At 41.4% G+C, this 24,551-nt stretch overlaps 1 protein-coding gene across 1 annotated transcript in view; it reads left to right on the top strand.

Annotated features, from left to right (window-relative positions):
* HSD17B12 (hydroxysteroid 17-beta dehydrogenase 12) overlaps positions 1 to 24,551 on the top strand; it is a 90,548-nt gene that overhangs the window by 38,579 nt on the left and 27,418 nt on the right. Inside the window, 4 exon segments of the mRNA XM_054199645.1 lie at positions 216 to 291; positions 17,577 to 17,687; positions 22,419 to 22,483; positions 23,415 to 23,459. Coding sequence (XP_054055620.1) covers positions 216 to 291; positions 17,577 to 17,687; positions 22,419 to 22,483; positions 23,415 to 23,459 — 297 coding nt within the window.

Genomic DNA, 24,551 nt, shown 5'->3' with positions numbered 1-24,551 from the left:
TACATTTGTCATAAAGGGAATCAAGTAAGAAGTAGCATGGAGCTATCTGTCCTGGTTTACCCCTTTCATATCTCTATTTAAAACTGTAATTTTTTTTCAAACTTGCTGGTCATATTGTTGTCATGTTTGACAAATTATGCAATTCCTTTAATTAGGATACTAACGTGGAAGTGATTTATGATTGTTCTTATGTCTCCTGTTTTGCTTTGTTGCAGTTAGCAAGACGTGGAATGAAGGTGGCTCTAATCAGTAGGTCAAAAGAAAAACTGGACCAGGTTGCAAGTGAAATAAGTGAGTTGAAAACTTCTTCCCTAAACTTCACAAGCATGTCTATAAATAAATGTGATTGCACATGAATTGAAAAAGGTTTACTCTCGTGCACAGAGCAAATGCTACAGATATAAGCGGTAAAGGCCTTGTAGATTAATTTTACAGGTGTTCATATGTAACTTCTGAGAACAACAGAAATTAATTCTGGAATAAGTACTTCTAAAACTGTTAGTCTTCCATAAGAACAGTTTACCAGTCAGACCAAAATGCCACCTATTCCCATAGTAGCTGTCTAAAATCATAATAAGGAGGAAAACGTATAGCTGTTACTCATCTGAATATTCCCTCAGCTTGAAGCAAGTTTCATTTCATGGGCTTCAGCCATAAGGGTGGTTTCTTTGTAACTCAAAGATGTTGAAAACACAGTCTTTATGTTACTTGTTGTATTACCAAGTACACAAATTTATTGTGGGTAGTTTCCCCCTCCTCCCCCTTTTTTTGTTTTGTTTAGATAAACTACTCAAGGATCAGATTAGAGAGCTGGAAGCTTTTTTTGGGATGACGAGTGTGCATAGTCATAGAAATATAGGGAATGAGTTGATGTGTTTTAAGAACCTGCATGAGGGATTGTTTCTTCAGTAAACGTGTAGTAACGCTGTAATGCAAAAATAAGGGAGCAACTGAAGTATTCCAATCACTAATGCGAAATAGGTATTTGCATGGGGTCAGTTAGAAAAAAGCTTCAAGTCTCATGCTAAGGAATGATTTTCCAATCAAAAGTATAACCATAACTCACAAGAATTCCTCTTGTAATCTATGTGTCTTTTATAAAGGCAGATTTCATGCAAGGTTATTAGTTTATGCAGAGTATGTCAAGATAAAGTGAGAAATGTAGCCTTGCGCATAGAGGTTTTTGATAAGCAGGAGTGGGAGTTGTGTACTATAACGCAGGTTTCTCAGCATAATGATGTTGTGTAAAGAAACCTTTAAGATTATGCTTCTGTCTTACCTTCCCTTCTCTTGCTTAGACTGTCCTAAAATTATTTTTGTACTTAATGCAGATAAATGTAAGATCTGCTGTCTTTCAGAGGCCTTTGGCTTGAGTTTGTTAAAAATGTTAATGAATTTACTAGTGACACCACTTTGCTGTAAAGCATAATCTGTAAATCAAGCCTCGGCAAACTGTCCTACACTGAGTTGTAAGGGGCTGCTTGGTGAACGTGAGGATGACTAAAAGATTCAAGGACTTCAGCTTGCTTAATGGTAACTGTTACACTGTTTTACTGAGAGACAGAGGGCATACAATTCTGTTGATGCAAACGCCTCTGGCTCTGGTTTTTAGTGTCCGATGGAGGATAGCATTTGAAATTGTTTTCTAGGCAGAGAAGCCTTCCGTTCTACGTGTGTAAGAGGTAGAGAGCATTCCTTCTCAGGGCAAAGATGGCATCAAGTCCTCTCTTCTGCTGGTTTGTCAGTAATTGTATTGTTCATTAGCATCCTGCATGTGCGGATGTTGCTGCAGTGTCTGGACGTACCTGCGATGCTCTAGTCAATAGAGTCACGGTGTAAACTAAACAGTCCAGGTGTCGCGGCTTGGGCAACCTGCGTGAGTACTGCAGCTTATTGCAAATACATAAAGAAGTTACAACAAGGTGGTCTTTTTGGTGCTTCACTGCAATAGCTGGATGGTAGTTTGCTGCATATGTGGGCGTATGCAGTCACGTTTCTTATTATGCGCTATAAAGTTGTCTTGCTAAGTAAAAGTGTAACTGATGGAAGCATCTACAAATATCTTGTTATGGAATCAAGCACTTGCACACGAAGCGAAAAGCTTCCTGAAAGTGGTCATAGCCCTTTCTGTACCAGTCTGGAAATCTTTTCCTGCTTGGGAATTAAGCATGATGCTGACAAGACAGATAAATCTACTGCTTTGAGCTTTCAGCACTTACGTGATAGCTGCCGGGGGAGTTTTTCAGACTTAAAAAATAGGTACATGTAGAGCAGCCTGTAATACACAATTACTGTTAGGCCTCACCCAAACATTTTTTCCACTTTCTTTCCTAAACCATTCTGAAATGAGATGACTCATGTTGGTTTTTCAGAACACTTCTTTTGACAACACTGAGCTACTGAAATGTATACCTTGTTCACTGTGACATATGCTGAAGGATTAGGATAGTCTGCATAATCAAGCAAGCCTGAGTTGCACTTTCAGATCCTGCTAGGTTTTAGTTTTAGCTGGACAGGATTTTCTTGTGTTCAGGCTCATGTGGTCTTTGCAGTCCGTTCTGATGTTGTCGTATACGAGCGAGTGACTTCTTTAGAGCTAAGGCTGTAGCTACTTGAGTGTTTCCCTTGCAGGCGCCTAAGGCAGCTTTAAACTTCTTTATGGTGATCCCGCAATTGTTCGTCAAATACATGTGAGCTTGTTCATCTTGAGTAATGACCCTTAATTACTTTAAGGAAGAATGTTGGTTTGACTAATTCCAGTTCTTTAAATTGTGCATGTTTTCTGTTCCTCCCTTGTTTCCACTGATCAGAGTCCTGCTCATCTTAGTGAACGGTTAAGTGCCCTCTGTTGCAAATAACGAGAGGGGTTTTGAGGCTCAGGTATGTTCATTCTATTCAGAAGAATCTTTTCCTGTGCTCTGAGGATATACTTACATTAGGAGTGATACCTACGTACAAAATGCGAGTTGCATAACCACTATCATAAGGGAAGTACTGATAGGTCTTTCTGAATGTTAAATGCCAACTGACCTGGATCTGATATTTTTGTGTGTGCACACACGCACATTAAGCCAGCTGTACTGATGTTACAAGAAAGCTAGAGATTCTGAACTTACGGCTCAGTTTGAGCAACGAAAACGGGTGGATTAATTAGAAGTAGTTGAAGACTTCAGAAGACTTTCCAGTGTGTCTTCAAACATGTTGTAAAGTTGAATTTGCAGAATAATTAGGTGCCGTAGGATTTGCTGCAAAAGGAAATTCTGCTTTATGTTCCCTAAGAAATAGGGCATAGGCCACTGACTGACGAAGAAAAAAATTTAAATTTCCTCTTAAATGATTATGGACCACGTTTGTATGGAATTACGTAGGTTTTATGGAAACATATCTGATCTTCTAATCAAGTTTTCATACATAAACACCAACTAGTAGGGTCACTACACAAAATCCTTGGTCTAGTTTAGTTCACACTACATTGGTGTCCCAATATCTGTTTTTTAAAGTATCAATTCTGTTACATTGTTAACCACTCTCAGAGGTTCAGGAAGGCTCAGGAAGAAAACTTTTCTGTGAATGGAGACAATCCTTTGAATGCCATGTAATGTGATGGTTCCCTGATTTACTGCATTTAATAATGAATATGGTCCAGGGCATCTTGGGTGCTCTGTGCCAGCAATTGGTTCAAGAACTATGGATTTGCAAGCAGAAAAGCTTCACTTTCGGCACTGTTGGTGATAGGGATGTTCTGAGCAGATGTGAGAAGAACTTTGCTGTAGGAACATATTTGCTAGGGGCTGCAGTATGAAGAATGTGGTGAAAACTAGTCAAGCAGGGAAAATGCTTTAAAGAGAGCTTGCCTGTAGGGAAATTGTCAAAAGAAGGATTTGGTGTTGGTGTACATTATTTGCTGGTGGCTTCAGAGGACAGGTGGTGCAGTTGTGCATGAGCTGTGGGAGGCAAGAACAAACAGCTGTAGCTAAATAGTGTTCCTACTTGCAAGTGTATGTACCTACATACTCATAGGCAAGTGCACATAAAGGTAACACAGGAGATTTTGAGTTTATCAGTTACTGTATAATTCAAAAGTTTTAAGTAAATTTCCATTTAATAGAATCATAGAACCATAGGGTTGGAAGGGACCTCTGGAGATCATCTAGTCTAACCCGCCTGCCAGAGCAGGGTCACCCAGAGCAGGTTGCACAGGAATGCGTCCAGGCGGGTTTGGAATGTCTCCAAAGACGGAGACTCCACCACCTCTCTGGGCAGCCTGTTCCCGTGCTCTGCCACCCTCAGGGTAAAGGAGTTCCTCCTCATGTTTAGGTGGAACTTCCTGTGCTCAAGTTTGTGCCCATTACCTCTTGTCCTGTCGCTGGGCACCACTGAAAAGAGCCTGGCCCCATCCTCCTGACACCCACCCTTTAAGCATTTGTAAGTGTTGATAAGGTCCCCCCTCAGCCATCTTTTTTCCAGACTGAAGAGACCCAAATCCCTCAGCCTTTCTTCACAAGAGAGGTGTTCCAGTCCCCTAATCATCTTGGTAGCCCTTTGCTGCACCCTCTCCAGCAGTTCCCTGTCCTTCTTGAACCGGGGAGCCCAGAACTGGACACAGTACTCCAGGTGCAGCCTCACCAAGGCAGAGTAGAGGGGGAGGATGACCTCCCTCGACCTGCTGGCCACGCTCTTCTGGATGCACCCCAGGATGCCATTGGCCTTTTTGGCCACAAGGGCACACTGCTGGCTCATGGTCATCCTGTTGTCCACCAGGACTCCCAGGTCTCTTTCCACCGAGCTGCTCTCCAGCAGGTCAGCCCCCAACCTGTACTGGTGCATGGGGTTATTCCTCCCCAGGGGCAGAACCCTACACTTGCCCTTGTTGAATTTCATAAGGTTCCTCTCTGCCCAGGAGGTCTCTCTGTATAGTGGCACAGCCTTCCGGTGTGTCGGCCACCCCTCCCAGCTTTGTGTCATCATCAAACTTGCTGAGGGTGCCCTCTATCCCCTCATCCAGGTCATTGATGAATATATTGAAGAGGACTGGACCCAGTGCTGACCCCTGGAGAATGCCACTCATCACTGACCTCCAACGAGACTCTGTGCCCCTAATCACGACCCTCTGAGCTCTGTCTTTCAACCAGTTATCTATCCACCTTACTGTCCATTCACCTAACCCACTCTTCCTAAGCTTCCCTATGAGGATGCTGTGGGAGACTGTGTCGAACGCCTTGCTTAAGTCAAGGCAGACCACATCTACCGCCCTCCCCGCCCTCCCGTCATCTGTCCATCCAGTCATGCCATCATAGAAGGCTATCAGGCTGTCAGACATGATTTCCCCTTGGTGAGTCCATGTTGAGTACTTCTGATAGCTTTCTTTTCCTCCACATGCCTTGAGATGACGCCCAGAACGAGCTGTTCCATCATCTTTCCAGGGATGGAGGTGAGGCGGACTGGCCTGTAGTTCCCCGGCTCCTCCTTCTTGCTTTTTTTGAAGACTAGAGTGCTGCTATCTGGTTGGTGGTTGTTAGTGTTACATACACCTAGGTGATAATATTAGCTCCTAAGAAATTGCTTGGATTGAAATAATCAAAACTCTTCAAATGTGTTCTCACACATGATGGTTTAACTGGAATACATTTTCTTTTAAGCCTTTAATACTGTTTAAGAACTAGCATTCCAAACTTTAATTTGATTCTGCTACATGTCTTTCTTTAAGAAAATACAGGTTTTTGCAATTAGAATCTGTGTAGCTGACTCTTTACTTCCAATAAATTTCCTGAGCTCAGTGTGTAGTGTTCCTGAAGTTGCTTGGTTGGTAGTTTCGTCTTGAGCTACTCTTTTACTCTAAGATTTCAGGTACATCATGAACTGACAGCCATCATGTTTAGACTTGGGATCTATCGTGTTCTCACTCCTCTCTGGCATGATTTGTGAGTACAAGAAAGGAATGGGATGTGGTGCCAAAACCAGAAACGTTCCTTTTCCATTTCTTAGGTGGGTTTTACCACTTTCTTCTGCTTTCTTGGTAAAAACATAGCAGGGAGATATCCTGGAGCAGACCTGATGCTGACCATGGTTCTCATGCCTCAGCTGTTACTGGGACCTACTGCTACAAATGGCCAATGCCCCCCATGGCAAATCCGAGCACTTTGGCCCTTAATCTCTGCCCTGGCATTTGCATTCTTCCCCACCCCTGGCAATGCTCCGGTAAATCTTGGAGTTGGCAGGTAGGAAAACTTGCATTTAATAGAGGAGGCTGAAACGCAGACAAACTCTGTGAGTAAGGGGACATCATCTTCTTACTTTTCTTGCACAGAAATGACAAGGTTCACTTTCCTGAGCTTAACTTGAAGACTAACTGAATCCGGCAGTTATTTTGACCTTTTGTGATCTATTTCAAGGTAAATTAATGTGTTTGCAGCCTTCCATCATCTGAGCCAGGTTCAGCTTGACATACTTGAAATCCCCCTATATTTCTTGGACTTGACAAAATGGCTTCAAATATTTTGAACTTGTTTTGATGCACTGAAGTCACTTTTCACATAAAACTGTAGCATAAGGATCTTTGATCCAAAATGAGCTCTTGCTTTTCATCTCTGAATAAAGTTTCCCTTGGATGAAGTGAAGAAAGTTCCCATGGTTTTGCCTTGAATGGTGTCAGCCACTTACTAAATGAGCAGTTGTCAGACACTGTAGAGACCTGACAGAGGATTCGAGCAAAATTAGTTTTTATTAATTTGTCAATAAATGGAATAGGTGAACCCCAAATACAATCAACAGAGAATGTAAAAGACACAGAGCAATTGGGAAGGAAGCTTTAACTTTTTTTTTTTTCCTTAAGAAGCATCCTGCTTCTGTGGTTTGGGGTCCCCCGCCCTTAGTTCCTTTTTTATCATCTTCTCTTGCATTTTCACAGTGAAGTTTTGCCCGGATTAATTTGAAGAAACTGAGCAGAATGCTTAGAGAGAAACACTTGACAGATGTCCTGCAAGCTATAGGATGCAGTCCTAGGACTACTTGACCCTTTAGGTGAAATTTAAGGTAGCAACAAGGTAGTACGAGCCACGAGGAAAATGTTGTACAGGTGACTGGTGGCATCCTTGCAAAAGGACTCTGTTTACGTATCATCTGTTAGCATATGGAGTAACAGACAATTTTGTCCTAGTTGCTTTTAAGGTTGAAAACCAGTTTAAGAAAGTTTAGCCGTCGGTGTCATGGATTACACGTAGCAGTAAGTGATCTGGCAAGTTCTAGCCGATGGTGCTTTTTCACAGCTGGCAAGACTGAGTTACCCTCTTCCAGAAAGAAGGATTGGACGCATGCTTGCTCTGAACTTCACTGCCAGAGGTCTTCTACGCAGTATTTGTTGTGTTGATAGTTTGTAAACCCATCAAGTCTGGGAGAAGAAATGCGTAAAGGTTATTTAAATGGGAATTACGTGCTTTGGGTTTCCTCTTCTGAATATGAACTACAGCAGAAGTAGCCCCTTCCACACCTCTGATACTCTGTATATTGTGTTTATAGGTTCAGGGCTAACCCTGGGACCTAATGGTGTCTTGAGTCTTAATGTTTTACCCACTAGGTAATTGGATCAATGAGGCAGATGACTTTTGAAACCCAGGCTGAAGAACCAGGCATTAGTCATCTCTGCAAACATTCAGGGCCACTGCTGCCTCCCCCTGGCAGTAGCTGGGTGGGGGAATAGATTGCATTTTCCTTAATACACAGAAACTTAATGCCTGTCTCTGCTAACAACCTATTTGTAACATAAGCTGTTGTGGATGCCAAAACCAAGAGCCCTCATGCTAGTCTCTGAGCCATTAAACACTGTCTGTTAACACAAAACCTACGATATACTGCTTATCGCTTTCAGTGTAAAATAAACTGAATATCACATGAAAAATAAGTATTGGATTGGTTTTGCGGGGTGAAAGTCTGATTTGCAAATCTGGTTTAAGGCAATTGTTGGAAGCTCTATTGCTGAGAGACCTAAAATTAGACCTTTTAAGAGGCTCTAGAGGGAGCGGTCTCTCTCTGGCACAAGGAGAGGACTGGATGATGCAAACAGTGTTGTCCTCCTTATACAACTTCATTCTCTGAATGCATATTTTAGTCTCTTGTCACTTTTTTAGCAGGTTGAGTTCCATTACACCAAGTTCTTTTTATCTGTCAAAGCTGTAAAAATCCCTGATAGACTTCTCTGCTGAGCAAATGGTAATAATCGCTTTTATGTTTTTTTCAGGAATGTGTTGTGGTGAGGAAAATAATTAATGGTAGTTAGTAGCTCTTCATAGAGAAAGGAAATTCTGATCTGTTTTTCACAACAAATTCTTTAGGAAAAAAAAATCCATGAATATGAAAAATAAACAATTTTAAAAATGGTGTAACTAGTGGATACAAGTATGCTTGCTGTGTAACTTCTTAAACATGCGCAACCCTTCCACTGCTGAACTGGGTACTATACTACTTTGTGCATCATATGTGGACTAATTAACAATGTATTTTCCCTTACAAGTGGCATTTTGGAGAACCCTGAAAACTGTGCTTTTAAGTGTCTGTCTTTTGACTGCAGTAAACACTTTTCTGTGGATGCTGAATGCAGATGAAACTATCTGGGACATAAAAAATAATGGTGAATTAGCCTAGAAGTTTGTTTCACTTTTGAAATTTGTTTTAATTCACGTAGAGTGACTGATTTAAATGTCTTGAAACTGACTTGAGAGTAAGGGCACAATTTTTTGTTAATCCATACTATGATACCTTTCAGTCTCTGTAAGTGACTCTTAAATTCTTCTTCTCCTGGTCATTCTGGAATTCACTCTGTTTAGCTTAAATCTAAAAAAAATGGGTTTTTTTAATCATTGCTGTTCTAGTAATTATAGAGCTGGAGAATTTAGACTTGTATTTTCAAAATGTGATGAAACATTTGTGTTTACATGTATATACATCATGTGTACACATCGTCGCAGTCAGGCAATAATAATGACGTTAAGGAAAACTAAATGTTAGGGGAAATACTGGAAATAAGTCCATATGCCCTTCGTAAAATGAGTTAGTAAACTAAAAATAGCTTGCTTCATGCTGTGTAAAAACCAATACCACCAAAGAATAGGAAAAAACGCCTTGGTGGGGGGGCACAGGGTTGAAAATAGTGCCAGGAAAAAGGAGAGAAGGAAGGGGAGTTTGGGATGCTGCCTGTCCCACGATATTAACCTTCCCACACCTCACGCTGCTCTTTTCTCTGAAACAGCTGGGGATCATGTTCTACCAAACTTCGCGCGGCTTCAGCCGTAGTGGATATTTTGAGGTGGTGATGGGGAAAACCACACAAGGGCAAAACGATGCTGTTCTTGGAAGGCCAGGCTCCACACCTGCAGGAGTCACCCGGGCAGTGTCTGTGGGGGGGGGGGGTCTCATGCCCAGCCCTGCTGTGGTGTAGGGGTGGTGGGGGTGTGTTGGGAGCATCAAAATCCGTGCTTGCCTTACTGCCTGAAATAACGTCGGCGTTTGGAAACATTGACTTGACTGTGCAGCCCCCCTGGCTGTCAGCCTCTGCAGCTGTTTTTTACAGGCTGCTTGATTTTGTGTTTTTTAGTTAGCTTTGTAATTAGGACAAGCTTGATTTAGGAAAGCTTACAAAGTTGAGCATAATATTTGGGTGAATGGGCTTGTTGATTGATCCTGTGTGTTGCTAAGAATGTTTTTCTGACTTGGTAAGTGTATCTTAGAAGCTGTAATATGTTTTGACATAATGGGAGTCAGAGAGGAGCAAATGGAGACAAGTATTAATAAAGCGTGTTTTCTTGCTATGTTTTGTAGTAACAGTACTGTGTATACATGTTAAAAACTTAAATGTCCCCTGTGGCTCAAGGTTTTGTGGACTTTGGCTTGGAGATCCATCTTCTGCTGTGTTGTCTTTGAAAGCTGAGAAGTGAGGAATTAACTTGTGTATGTGTGTATATATTGAAACTTGAAGCTGTTTAAGAGAACTGTAACATTTTAAATAAGGTCTGGCTTTTTTTTATCCATTCTACACTTAATATATGATGACATTTTTAAAATATTCACTATTTTAAAGGAAGCTGTGTCTATGAAATTACATGTGGAACTTGTGTAAGGAATTCCCTGGCAGAGTTGCATGGGTAGTTGAATGAAAGGAATCTCAACCTATTCCTAGTGCTTGACCACATGTGCGTACACATGTGCTCTTAAAAATGTGTTGAAGCATAGCAAGTTCTGTTAAATTCTAGGCAGGCATTTCATTATGCTATGCAGAAACTGGTACAATATAGCATCCCTACCTGGAGACTGCTTTTGCAAGCCAGGTGCAAACAGAGCTTCCTTTTAGCTACAACTTACTTCAACTTTTGTAATGCCTTAGTTTACCAGTACTCCGCTTCAGAGTTTTATAGAAATGCGTTTAACTTAAGTATCGTAATAAAAATCCTACTCCTACCTGTTGCTGCGTACCTGCTCCCCTTCTGAAGGCACGTGTTCTCTTGCACGGGGTCTCTGCTGGGCAGCATCCTCCGGAGGAGGGTTCAGCGCTGACCCTCCCATATCTTCTGTGCTGCTCTCCAGGCTCCCCTCTCTCTTGTTTCCTTTTTCTGCAGAAATGAGAAGTGTGATCTGTCATTTGGGAAGAGGGTTGATACAGTGACATGAATGGGAACTCTCATCCCCTCAGAAAGGCTAGCCTTTTAGGTGTCCAGTTTCTCTATGGACTTGGTAATCAAAACATAAATAAAATTCATGTGGCAAAAGGGTCCAGAGTTTTTGCTCTAGATCGCCTTTTCTCCATCTGTTACCAGTGCTACTGGGATCTGATTCCTGAAGGGTTTCTGCTCTTTTCTCCTAATAACTGTCTGTATGCTCCTCTGGTAGTTCTGTATTTCACTGTGACTGATTTTGGGGTGGGGAGAGAGGTTTGTATCTCATTTTACATTTCTTTCTCAATATCTTGGATTTCATTGAGCAACTTAGAACTGTAATTAACAGCTGGTCTCTATTCCGCTGAAGGGCGATGCTCATTCCCTGCATTCTTAAGTCCCTACAAATGATCAGAAAAAGCTAGCTCTTGTTATACCCGGCTGACTTTAACATGCGTCTAGGTGGTGAATACTATCAGTGCGTAATAACAATCTGCCATCACCAGTCTCAAAGTATTTTGTCCTTCTGGAAAACAGATTCCAGCCATACGTGACACTCGGTGTGCTACTTCTGTGAGCTCTGAGAGTCCCAAATTGCATACATTCCCAAAATGGATTGGCTCTCCCTTCAAAAAAACCCCACAGACTTTGTAGAGCTATCTGCAGCCACTGTATAGTCTTAAATTCTTCTTCATCTCTGCCCTGCATAGATACAGTACTAAAAAGCGGAAGGTTTTCATGTTTTGCTTTCATCTCTCAGCCAGCCTCTTACACTTTATTGAAAGGTTACAAACTCTCTGGGGCCAGGGTACTGGATTAGGGTGAGTTTTGCCACTCAGTGATACTGGAAAGATGCCGTCTTTATTTGTGGATGTAGTTGGATCTCCTTACTTAAACAAATTTTTCCCCTCCTGCATGATGAAGAGCAGAGAGATATTTTTCCTACTGCTTTGCTTGCATCTCTGGCCATCCTGAAGCTAAAGACCAAGTGAGACTTCTTTTGTGTTTTTGCAAGCAGTTGCTTTATACTACATCACTGTGGTGGCGGTATTTATATGAGGCTTTGAATGTAAAGTGATGACGTGCTTCAGTTCTAGCAAGAGGTTTTTAATGTACTGTTCCCAATACCTGCTTAAAATGTGGGCCTCATCTCCGGAACCTCTCTGTTGCAAAGTTGACTGGATTTGCTTCAACGTACTTGGTGCAAATTCAAGCTGCTGTAGACAATTGCTTTGATACAGATGGTGCAAGTACTAACATACTAGTAAAAAAAAAAAAAAAGTCTAGTTTTCCAGTTTCCCAGCAAGACGTTGTGCCACAGATGCCTTTAACACTGTCACAGCTCGGTTTACCTGACAGAAACTGCTGCTCCTGACCACCAAGCCAGCGTTTGTTTGCTTTTGCATCTGAGTACGAAAGGTTACTCCTCTGGGGGAACCTTCTTCCAAGCCCAGTTTGTCTGTGTCTGAAAACTTCAATTCCTTAGCTTTTTCTTAGCCTGTCAACTAAGATTTCAGTTTAGAGGGACTGCTGCTTTGAATTACTGCTGCTTTGAATTATTTTCAAGCTTTCAAAAAAAAATAATTTTAAGATGCTTAACTCCTAGCCACTTTACAATACTTTATTAGCCTTTATTTAGGATGTAGCTCACTGTAGTTTCTAGTTTTCCACTTTTTTTTTCTTTTAATTCCGGTGTGATCCTTTTTTCTGGTGTTCTAAGTAATGCGGTGCTATTGCGCACCTGAATCTTTTTAGTAGCAAAGGTGTGCCCTAGTTTGCCCGATCACTTGGATTAGTGTTTTCCTTGTATAACAAGACACTGGATACATTTCCTCTAAGTCAGACATCTCTCTGGCCTTTGGAGTTAATTAAGCTTTTGCTTCACCTAGTGAGGTTGTAACTAGCCATCTTATAGATGGGAACTCATGAGGTAAGCGTTGCGTCTTTTCAGCTGTTTCTCGGGAGGGTGCTGGCATGCCTTCTGCCGCTGAGTAGTCCTTTCTCTACTTTTCTGTCTTCCGTTCTCTGTTGCCTCGGTCGTGCCTGCTCCCTGCCTGCTGAAGTGTGAGGTTTCCAGCTCCACCAGTCTGTCTCCCTTCGGTATTTCCCCCCCACTCCATCCGTCTCCCCCGCAGTGCTGCAGCATCGCTCACTTGTGATCTTGCTGGCTTCAAACTAACTTCATTTGGCCTCTGGAAGTACTGCTTCCATCCTCAGGTAGAACTGGGGGTCTCCTCTGGGCCTCTTGGGCTTAATCTGCTCTTTAGCAGCCTTCGTTCTTGCATTTGCAAGTAAACAGTAATGTCACATCTGTGTAAGAGCAGATATTATTTTCCTGTGAACTCTTGAGGACTTAAATCTTGTATGAATACAGCAGTATCCTTTTAATAAACATCCTGAACTTGATAATTTAGTTTCTGATTTTAAAACGTCAAACTGAGTCTCTAATAAAGTTTGTTAGCAAGAACTTCCGTGAACATTAGACAATGTCTGTATAAAAACTAAAAACCAGAGTTTAGGAAGACAATTGACATCTGGACATACAATATGATGCATCATTTCTTTTCAAAGTGTGAAGGTATTTAAAAGTTTATCATAGTGGAGGCCCCTTAGAAAGAAGGTGTGGGATAGAGGTGGCTTTTGTTTTTGCTGTCTCCATTCCACTTCCCTTCTGCTTGTGGAATTCAATAAGGTGAGATTTGTAAAAGCTGAAAGGGGCAGGTTCATATTCTGAAATATCTAGGAGATGCATAGGAGCAGTCCGACATGCATAGGAAACTAAAAAGACAGACGTGAAAACAAGTAAATGTTAACATCTTCATATCCTCTGGCTCAAAATTGAGAAGTAATGAAAGTAAGTTATCTCTTCAATGTTAGCAACCAAATGTCGGTGCAGTATCAACCAATACATAGTGACAGGAATGAGAAAGAGGGGAAAAAAAAAAAAAAAAAAAAAAAAAAAAAAACCAAAAAACAACAACACCCCCCCCACATTGTTATGAGGTATGACCGAGGAAGAGGAGATGGCAGTTCAAAATATCAGATGGAGCAATTGGAATGGATTGAATTGGAAATTTGGTCAGTTCTGCTCTTGGCAGGTTCAAAAGCAAAAAACGTGGCAGTGGTGAGGTGGTGTGGGTGCTGGAAACATGTAAGGATTTGTAGTGATTGGGTGGTCAGCTGTAGCAAGAGTTGGCTGAAGACCATCAGGGTGGACATACTGAGCTCAGGAAGTTTCTGAGCAACAAACTGTTCAAGCTTGCGATAATAAATTGAGGAAACATTATTATGTACTTTTCCTTCTTCTTTATACCATTTTCCTCTGTCTGCCACAGAATACCAAATACTTGCATAGATGGACCTCTGGACAGACCTGGAATGATGGCTTAAATCTCTTTATGCTTATTTTGAATAGTGGCACCTTAACCAAGTTTGAGACACTATTTGGAGTCCTCTTGTGAGGATACCAAAGGTAGTGTTTTCTTCAAGGGACTGTCCAAAAAAGTGTTTGTATTTCTGATGGTGTGTCTGTGAAGAATGTGGTTAAATAGCCTATTTGTTTCCAGACCGTCGCATCCTGTATTGTGCAGGAATGCATAGAATGGGAACATGCCTCAGGAGGTCAGTTCTTCTTTACCACCTGTGGAAAAAAGGTGATGCTTTTTTCAGTTATATTCCCCTTCTAATGTGGTGTTTTGTTTTTTTTGTTTTTTTAGTGTCTTTGCTTGTATGACAACTGTTTTTCTATAGGTGTTGGTTTGGGACATGCCTGTGCCTCTGCAGTCCGACTGTGTTCTTTGGTTGCTATCTGGATCTTCAAAGGAATCCATCCCAATATCTTCTACAAAAGTTCACTTTGCCTTTTTTCTTGTACCGTCCTGCTCTATCACCATTATGACTATTGGTTCATTCAGCCTTCCCACAGCTGTGAAGATGTTTTGTTGAGGCTTTGTTTATGGTCAACAACTTATTTTTCAAATGATGGTATGGTTGTAGAAGATCACGTCTGCTTTTATTAGATTACTAGGATACTGTTGTGCATAGTTAGTCTCTTGCTACATTCCCAAAGTCTTTGCTAAGGTCAAACGGGCCCTGTAAATTAACAGGACATGTGCAAGCTTAGGTTAAAACTTACCTGTAGGGTCAATATTGATCTTACCTGAGACTTTTATAAATGAGATGATTAAAACGCTGGTGTGTCAGAGTTGAGAAACGTGAAGGAGGTCTGCTGAACTTCCTTTCCCATCCTTGAGACCTTATGGGTAGGTGACGACTGACAGCTGCACAACTATTGGTAATGTGGTGGTGTAACATTCAGTCCCCCGCTAAGAAGCATTTGAAATACTACTTCCAAAGACAAAACATCAGATTCACTTTTCAATATATCATCAGGAATGCTGGACACACCGGTAGATAGTATCAGCACTTGCAGATCTTCTAGCTGCTGACTGCAAAAACTGGCTGGTACCCTTCTTTAGCTTGTTGTGCCTCCTGCGTTCCTCATGTCTGCAAGCCGAAGGCTCCATTAAGGAGGTTCAGATTTTCGCTTCTTGGACAGCAAGAGCCCAGTTGCTGCTAGAATCCTGGATTAGGGCATGGCACACTTGCTTCTTTCTCTGTTACGCTACATCTCAGTGTCTTTTTGGCAGATAAAACAAGGGTGTGTGCTGCTCTCTCTTCTAGCCCATCTGTTTCAGAACATCTTAATTCTTCTTAAGATCAAGGAAATTCCCTTTTCCTTTGTTCTTGCAGAGCACACCTGCTCTGCACCTTGTGCTCTGACTACTAGGACAACCTTACGCAGCAGTGACTTAATGCTATTTGCGTCGTTGTTTGACGTGGAACCATCTTATCATGTGTATCTCCTAGTCTTCTCTGATGTAGTGGATCATCCCACCTACCACAGGTTCTGGGAGAGAACACGGGGTACGCAGAAGTTACAGGATACCTGAACACTGGTGTGAAATGGGAAGGGAAGGTTTGGTCAGTGGGTGGCATCTGCTGGGGCAAGACAGTCTGACATGTTTGCAGCGAGCGACCACAAAAAGCCTGTGTCCTCTGGCCATACTGGTAGGCAGTCTTCTACGTTTCACATGTTTTTATGTACTGTACTACTCATCCTCTGTCCACAAAGGGTGCTGCATCTTTTCATAGGTGTATTGCTTAACTACTTTAAATGTAATGTCTCTTTGCTAATTTTCTAAAGGTTCGAACAGCAGTCTTACACGAACAGTGGTGTGAGGGCTTTTTATTTTTGTTCTATTTATAGTATTAGGTCTTCAGATATTTTTTTCGTATCTCAGTAAGTAGCCCTGTGGTGATTTCAAAAGGCTTTGAAGATAGATTGGTAACGATCTTAATAAAGAGCGTTTAGTACGAAAAGGCCAGTACCAACTGAGCAAATGTGTGAGGACAGTGTTTGGGTCCTTTAAACAACTTGCATTTCGTGAAGCATGCGAGTGGCAGTGAAGACAGCTGCAGATCCCACAAAATAGTTAAAGATGGCATGTGTGCGGAAGTGTGCAACTTGGGCTTTGCCCACCCAGTCCACTTGCACGTATTCGATGTGCCTCTAACGCTGCCTTTAATTCAGTGTCCTGTAAGAACTTGAATGTGTATGCTAAATATTAGAACAGCTGTGTTCAAAAATAGACTGTTTCTACCCCCCTACCCCCCCCCCAATGTTGAACTTGATTTTCTTCTGACGCGATCACAAGACTGCTGCTGCAGTAGGGGCTTAATGCTATTTACGTCGTCATTTGACATAGCAACATCTCTCAGGGGATTTTTAAACAATGCAGCTGTTCAGGAGAGATGAAGAGGTTGAGGGTGGGGAGGGGGGAAAAGGAGGAGAAATAATTTCATCTGCCATTAGGGCTATGGGAGGGGGGAGGGGAGGCAGCCAGCAAACCAGTGAGTTCAGGAGATTCATGATTCTGCATGAATGGACGGCAGGATCATGGGAGTCGCGGCTTTCCCTTGAATGGGAAGGAGCATCATGGGAATCTGGCTGTTTCTAATCTTTTTGTGAATGATTCTTTTCCTTTAACATGGCACTGCTTTTGTGAATGGCTGTGGGGGCAAAGTGCTGCAAAATCCTTCTCCAGCTCTGTACAGGTTCCTGAAGGAGCACTGGGGTGGGACTCAGGTGCAGCAAAACTGAGATGCTGCGATATTAAGCTACTGTTCTGCTCTTTCGAAGTCTGAGAGGACATTGTGCTGATCTTAATTCGATGTAATTAATTGAGCTTGATGGAAGCAGAATTGCCTTTTATGTGAAGTATTTTTAATACTTGCCTTCTTTTTCTATTTCAAAATGTAGTTGACTGCATGTATTTTTCCTGTTCTGTTAAGGATGGAGATGACAGCATATCAGAACATTTTTGGGATGATTAAACTTGAAGTTCTGCTCTTGTTCACCCACACGTTCCCTTTTTGATTTATGTTCAAAATACTAAATATTCAAAAAGTTTTCTGGCACCAGAAGTGAGAATGGAAACAGAGGGCAATAAAGAATTGTTTTGCTTGGTCTGAAGCGATTTATTTACCATTTGGCTTAAGTTGGAAAAAAGCGTTCTGCTCAAGTTGCACTTGAACGCCATTGTGTACGTGCATTTTCAGATTTCTACCTTTTTTTTTTACTAGGTGCAAACCCGTATAACTCATTTCCTTGCCATCTTCACCGTCCCTAACAAAAAAAATGCTGGATCATTTAAGAGTTTACGTTCTCACCAGAAGTACCTTAATGTCGCAAACTTCTTGTGTGGTTATTTTAAAAGTCAAAGATTCCTATTGCGGAGGGTGAAAATGTTAATGTGTGGTATTAGCTACTTACCATAATGTTTTCTTAAAAACATAATGACTGAAATATTCTTCATATCTCATAATTCAGCTATTTTAAACTTTAACTTTTAAAAACATTTTTTTTTTCTCTAGAGGAGAATTACAAAGTGGAAACAAAAGTCATTGTGGCAGACTTCGGAGAGAGAGAAGATATTTACAGTAGAATCAAAGCGGGATTGGAAGGCCTGGAGATCGGTGTTTTAGGTTTGTATCTGGTCTAAATCTTTCATAGTGGTGTTCCGTCTTGACATGCCAACTAACTTTTTCCCATATTGAAGTTTACTGAAACCAATTCACAAAAGCTGATGTTTGCCTGACTAAAACTCTGTTGCTGCATGCTCGATATGTGTTGTAACTTCCTGTTGGTACACTGCACGAGATGGTGCCTGCACGTGTGCTTAGGTTACAGGAATTGTGATGCTTATTGAAGGTTTTCAATGTGTTATTCTGCGATTGCTAAATGCTCTTTAGCTTGTGACTGTGTGCACAGTGACTTGACCTAATGCTGTCTTAGAACCAAAGCAGGCTCCACGTACTTAGATTCAGCTTAGTGGTAGAGTCCTGTGGGAGAACCATTAACTTTTAATTATGGAGCTGTTGAAATTTAATCATTACAACATAGCATCAAGCAACTGGTTCCTGCTTCAAAAGTCTGAAGTGTGTTCTGGTCATGTTGGTTCTTTTGCTGGTAGCAACACAACGTTGCCCGAGTATGGTCCGGGATATTGCAGGAGTGTGGGTGGTGTGGTAGTCCTTGAAAAAACACAGTGACCCATCCAGTTACTTTGTCAGCTGTAGAACTAAGGTGATTTCAAGAAGGTGTTTATCACAACTTAAGAATAGTTTAAACATAACAGCAGTCTACCCGAATCTTTTCTCAACGGTGGTGTAAAGGCAGTTTCTTACCAGTTTTCTGATTCTTTCCTTGGAAGCACATACACCCGTGCCTATCCTGTACTTTTACGGTTACTCAATATGGGGATGAGAGCCTGCAGTGGTTAAACGTAAGGCATGAAATTTCATAAAGTCGCATGACTCGGACATCTACTGGTATATGCCATTTGATAAACTGCTTCTCAATGCAAAATTAGTTTTACTAACCTGAAGTGCAGTAATTAGAGCTAGAATTTTCTTTTTAAAAGAAGCGTATTTCAAAATAAACTCGTTACACACATGATGATATACGATACGAACTTTGTTGCTAATAGATGGATCTTGTTGTATGATGTCTGCAAATAATCCCCAAGAAAATAGAGTACATAAAAACTCAGTTAAAAAAACAACATTAAAGGATAAAGCCCAGAATGTTCCCTGATACTTCTCACAGATTTGAGTACATGCAACTTGTGACATGCAATATTTAATTGCTATGAAAATTCAAATCCCTTGGAGTAACTGCAACTGCCAACAATGTGTTTTGTGCAGAGTAGTCTTTGCAAAGCTGTGGATGCTGTGTTTCTTGTTTCTAAAGGAAATAAGTTCCAAAGAAACTTTGACGATTAAAATTAATGTCTGTTCTAATATCTCCTGTCAAAATCAACGCAGGGAATGTAAGGCTTGCAAGCTGCCTGTCACGTAGCACTTGCTGCAGAGTAGTGTATCACTTCAATGTCTCAAAACACCATCAGACCTTTTACTGTGTGAGGTATGTGTCCGCACTGGAAGGGGTTCTATTATTTCTTAGGCTGTGATAAGGTTATGGTGATGCACAAAATCATGACAATCTGGCTCTCTATAGTCTTGATCAAAGCGGATGCCAAAGCAGTGAATGTGTCTCAAATTTTGTATAAGCTTATTACAGGAAAACAAGCACGTTTCTCAGACAGAGCCCGGTTCTTGCTTTTATTTGCATGAGCACCTTGACTAAAAACACGGTAAAAATAGCAACTAAATGCTCTGGAGTTGTGTATTCTCTCGCTGAGTTCCTCCACTTTTTTTTTTCCTTGCAACCATTGCCAGTGCAGGTTTACAGAAATCTCTCTTCTAACTAATCACTAGCAGTTTTAGTAAATCTCGTGCTTGGGCTCATCAGATTACACGATATCTAGGTTTTTTCTTTTCCCCAGATATAGCTGTATTAATAGAAACCACTTACCAGTGTAATTTTTCAATACAGATCATGGCTACTCCAGAAAGACCGCATCTTAATTTATTTTTTTTATGGCAATTAATTTATACTTCAGTGCCTTATATTTTAAATTCTGTAGCATTTGTTGTAATCTGGAATATAGCTTTTGCTGATCTGCGTTTTTGATGTTTGCGTGAGGGGAAAACATGGGTTTAAATGAGAACAGCCATAAGGATTGAATTCTCAGGTTTCAGTATATTTTCTTCCTTCAGGTCTCGTCTGGTACGGTAGGCGTGAGAGGCGTTGGTAGCACAGCACAGTTGCCAGTGATCGATGCTGATTATTTTTTAGCCTTATACTTAGAGACACGGGAGTCTCCACATACACTGCTCAAGATAGAGCTTCTGATTATATAGTTGCAGAGAGTCTAACTAAAGTACTTACAGATTGAAATCCCTGTAAACTTCTTATTTGGAAGCTTCTTCTCACCCACGTACGAAGGCTAAAAGAGTTTGCATAATGTTTTGCTGTGTGTTCAAAACAGCGTCTGTCAGTGACTTCGAACATGTGCTAGCTACAGCAATATGTTAAACAAGCAGAGGTGGGAAATCTTTCTTTTGCTGTTCTTAAATCGCTGTGATTCTCGGAAGGCATTTTAGCTGGACAGTATCTTACCCTGTTGTTTCGATAGGTAAAATATGCCTGTACAAAGCGAAAACTAATTTTGTTAATGTTCTCTTCCAAACTGCAGCAAAGTACGATCTGATAGAAAATGATTGCTGAAAGTGGAAGGGTACAAAAGTGGGGACCCAGTTTGCAGTAAGGGGTGTGAATTTTGTGCTGTTGTCTCTGTAGCAGGAATCACATAAATATTCTAAACTTGGAGAGAATAACAAGGTTAGTCCCCAAAAACCCTGCCACAGTTCATAGCCAAAATCCATTCCAGAGAGATGGACTGAAAAATTGTTTATTTTAGGATGAAAAGGAAAAAATCTGGCTTGCTCTCGCAATAGCAAGATTAGACCTTCTTCCTTTTCAAAACTTTTCTCTCTTTCTAAACATAGCAAATGTCTGCTGGGAATTTGCCCAGCTCCCTGTTCTCTTCAATTCCTGTATTTTTAAAGGTTATCTAAAAGTTAAAAATTTGAAACACACAACATGACTAGCGAACAAAGGGTTTCCATAAATACACAGAGATCTGGGCTACAAGAGCTGTCATTCAGTGGAATCTCTGAATGAAGTTTGTGCACTTTGCCAGAATCTCTCCTGCGTATTTCCTGCGTGTCCTGCATCCCTGTTCGCACTTAAATATCTTTCAGGTTGGATGTTAAAATGATAGCTTTTGGCACAGGTGTAGGGGCTATTTTATTTAAAAAAAAAAAAAAAAGGCATCGGTGCCTTTTGACGGTGTTTCTTCCCCCCTGGAGGTGCGCAGTGCCATTGAGCATACATAGCACTTTGGGATTCTCTGGGGTGTAAGACACTATATAAATGTAAAATGTTGCCACAGCAACCAAATGTCACACGATTCACTTGCGTAAGATGAACAACAGATACTTAGGAAACGGAGATCCCATTTGCTTGCCTTTTTTTTTTTTTTTTTTTTTTCCTCTCCATATCAATATGCTTTATTAAGTTTGAAGCAGCCGAGGCTGCAGAGCGGCGTTGTTTTCTGACGGTATTATAAGTTTTCCCCTACTTGTGTTGGGGAAAATGGATATTAGCTTCATGTCTGAGAATAAAACCTTGCTAGTGTTGGGGGGGGGGGCGGGGAATAATAAATTGGGTTTAAGTAATTAATATGTTCCCTCGGTTAATTCTAAACGCTGCCACGGGGGAAAGATTTTGCAGATGTAACGAGTCCCTGAGTGGGCAGCGACGGCAAACCAGAAACCCTCATTCTACAGGCAGATAATGCCCGTGGAAAGGGGGGGCGCGGGGAGCTCGCCCCGCCGCCGCTGCCCCCCGCCCCGAGCCCGCCCGGCGCTGCTGCGGGCGCGGCCGCCGCCGCCCGGCCTCTGCCGCCACCTGCCGACGGACCGACACACGCACCGAGCGGCGGCAGAGCGACACACGCACCGACCGACCGACCGACGGACACCCCCCTCCACTCCCGGCCGCCGGCCCGTCGCTTTCCCCCGCGGGAGTTGCTGGGCTGAGGCGGGTCACGGTGCCTGTCCCCAAACCCGATGGGTGACCCCCAGCCCTCGGGACGCCCGGGGAAGGGAGCGACTGGCCGGAGGAGTGTTGGGGAGACTTACCAGGACGCTCTCTTGTATTTTATTTCACTTATTTAGCTATCAAAAAAAAAAAAATAAAAAAACCCGTTAAAACAGTTTCACTGAATGTGCCCCTGCCGGACACTGAGAGCGTTTCTTTGGCTCGAAACTCCCTTTCTGTGACTGCGCCTCCCTGTTGCAGCAATGTCGCTCGTACACTTCTGACATTTCTAAAAGAGGAAACGTTCTCCCCCCGCGCTGTGGAAGGCGCGTACAATGTGCTAAATATGCCAGCTTTTGAACAATTGGAGAATTAGCATTTACATGTCCAAAATGCCTTGCGTATTCACTCTCACGTTCCACTTGTGTGTGCACAAGTATATTTATCATAGAATCATAGAATGGTTAGAGTTCAAAGGGACCTTAAAGATCATCTAGTTCCAACCCCCCTGCCATGGGCAGGGACACCTCCCTCTAGAGGAAATTACAGTTTACAGCTTAATATTTACAGTTAAGGAAACTTGGCTAAAGGGGTTAGAATGTTTTAAATGCTACATTTTAAGAGTATCGAAAACTGTCATTAATCAGAGCATTAGAAATTAGAGGGCATCCAAGCAATCTAATTAAAACTTCATGCTTTCATTTCAGTTAACAATGTGGGAATTTCATACATTTATCCTGAATATTTTCTTGATGTTCCAGACCTGGATAAAGTAAGTGCTTTTACGTTACCTTCTAGTGTTCTCATTTTTAGTACTAAATGCTTAATGAATATGGCAAAAAGTATTTAGATTTGGTTAAGGTACTCATATAACAAGGTTTTCTGATTAGAATTAAGGGTTCAAAAAGCTAAGAGATTTACATAAGCAAGGTAACACAGTTCAGGTGATGGTTTTTGTGTTGTTTTCGACTTACGCTCGTCCCTGCTTCTTCATTTCATATTTCTATTTCAGAGAGATGGTCTGGGGTCAGTATCTGAATTCCACTCTTGTCTGTGGTCTCAACTGGCAGCTCTTCTTGAGCCGCTTTAGCGTGCGGGGAGGAGGTTCTTAAGTGACTGAAGGAAAGGGAGGCAGGTGACTTCATGAATGGAAGCTGCGTATTCCATTGCACTGTTATGAAACTTAAATACGATAGTTCTAGACATTTTGTAACTGTAACATAGCGACAGTCTTGGTTGCATGAGTACTTTGAAAACTCTGACTATGAACACTTCCACCAGTGCATGATTTTGTTTCCAAAACCCCTGCCGCTAACTCTATCGATAAACATATCTGGGTTTTGTTGCACCTTCAATTAAGCTTCATAATATTTATATCTATTCATGTCTAAAATAGCAGAATTTATTAAAGTTCATAAGTATTGCAAATAGCGTTAGGAAATGCAGTGTCAATGTGATACATCTGTGTTGTTCTTTATTGGTATGAGTCCCTAATCAGAAATAAAACATGAACAAGAACAATTCGCAGACTTTGCTTTGGAAGTCTGTCGCTGCTCCTGATACTTAAGCAGGAAGGCAAGGAGTGAAGGTGATGTATAAGTGTGTAAGGATGAATTTACCCTGTCACTTATAACCCAGAGGGTGTGTAAATATTGATCAAATAACTTGAAACACCAAAACCCAAAACTTTTGTTTTCTTGCAGACCATTGACAAAATGATCAACATTAACATCATGGCTGTTTGTAAGGTAAGTGCCCTGTTACCAACACTTGTTCTTGATGTCTTAATTCAAAACCAATAAGCAATTAAAATTCAGTTGTCTGAAGCAAGTACTTTCACCTGTTGGGCCACAGGTTCATTTTTTTCATCTTGTAGTAACCCAGAGGTTATGATTGTTGTATCAGACTGTTGTGGTGGTTGTGTGAAATACCACTTGTTGCAAAGATACCTATTAGCTATTTAAAAGAGAAAAGTATGTACACAAAACAACACTTAATGCTTGTCATTTTAGTCCTTCTTGTAAATCATTTATTCTTTTCCACCTGTATCTGTGTTTCCTGGGGCAGGCAACCTTTCTCTCTGTGTACCTAAGGCTTTTTGTACACTGTAGTGAGAAAACACTTAAACATTTTCTGCAAAATAGGAGCAAGAAGGAAAACCAAGTCACGGAAGTGTTCGCTAACTTTTGAAGTAAAATTATCTTCTCCTTTTGATATTTAGACTGAAGCCTTTACTGGGAAGAAATCAACCTCGACTTCAGGCTAAAACATATGGCTGCTCTCTTATTTATTAATATGAGGCCCATTCAAAAACCAGATTTTTGTCCTGGCATTTCAAAGTTTAAAATGGGCAACAGTAACAGCGGTAACATGTGTCTTACACGACACAAATAGTTGATGTGAGTCCTGAAGAAACTCCTTGTGATTATTCACTGCTAAACCTTAACTTTCTCTTCTTATGCATAACAAAACCTGTATCTCCAGTAGCTGAGAGTTAACCTTTTGCTGCAAAGCCAAAATAGTAGGTGTTTCAAAGTTGGCTTGAAAGATCTGACTTTCTTGCAGCTGTTCTGCTTAGGTTAAGTACTAAATTAATCTAGTACGGTGCTCTCAGGGAGTCTGAACCGTAGGTGTTTTGTTTCCATGTGAGGAGGCACAGAGCATCTTAAAACAATGCTTCTGTAAGATTTTCACACCTTATTAAAACATAGGCAAACAGTGAAAATGCAACCCTTGTGTGACTGAATGGGATTGGTAATGTCAGCTTGCTGCTGCTAACTCTCGCTTTTTTGTGTGCGTGTTTTATTTGACGTCTTAGAACTGCTTGTTGCAGAGTTAGA

The sequence above is a fragment of the Rissa tridactyla genome, chromosome 4, assembly GCF_028500815.1.
Source record: "Rissa tridactyla isolate bRisTri1 chromosome 4, bRisTri1.patW.cur.20221130, whole genome shotgun sequence".
NCBI classification, from domain to species: Eukaryota; Metazoa; Chordata; class Aves; order Charadriiformes; family Laridae; genus Rissa; species Rissa tridactyla.
This window is presented reverse-complemented; position numbering and strand designations above follow the sequence as displayed.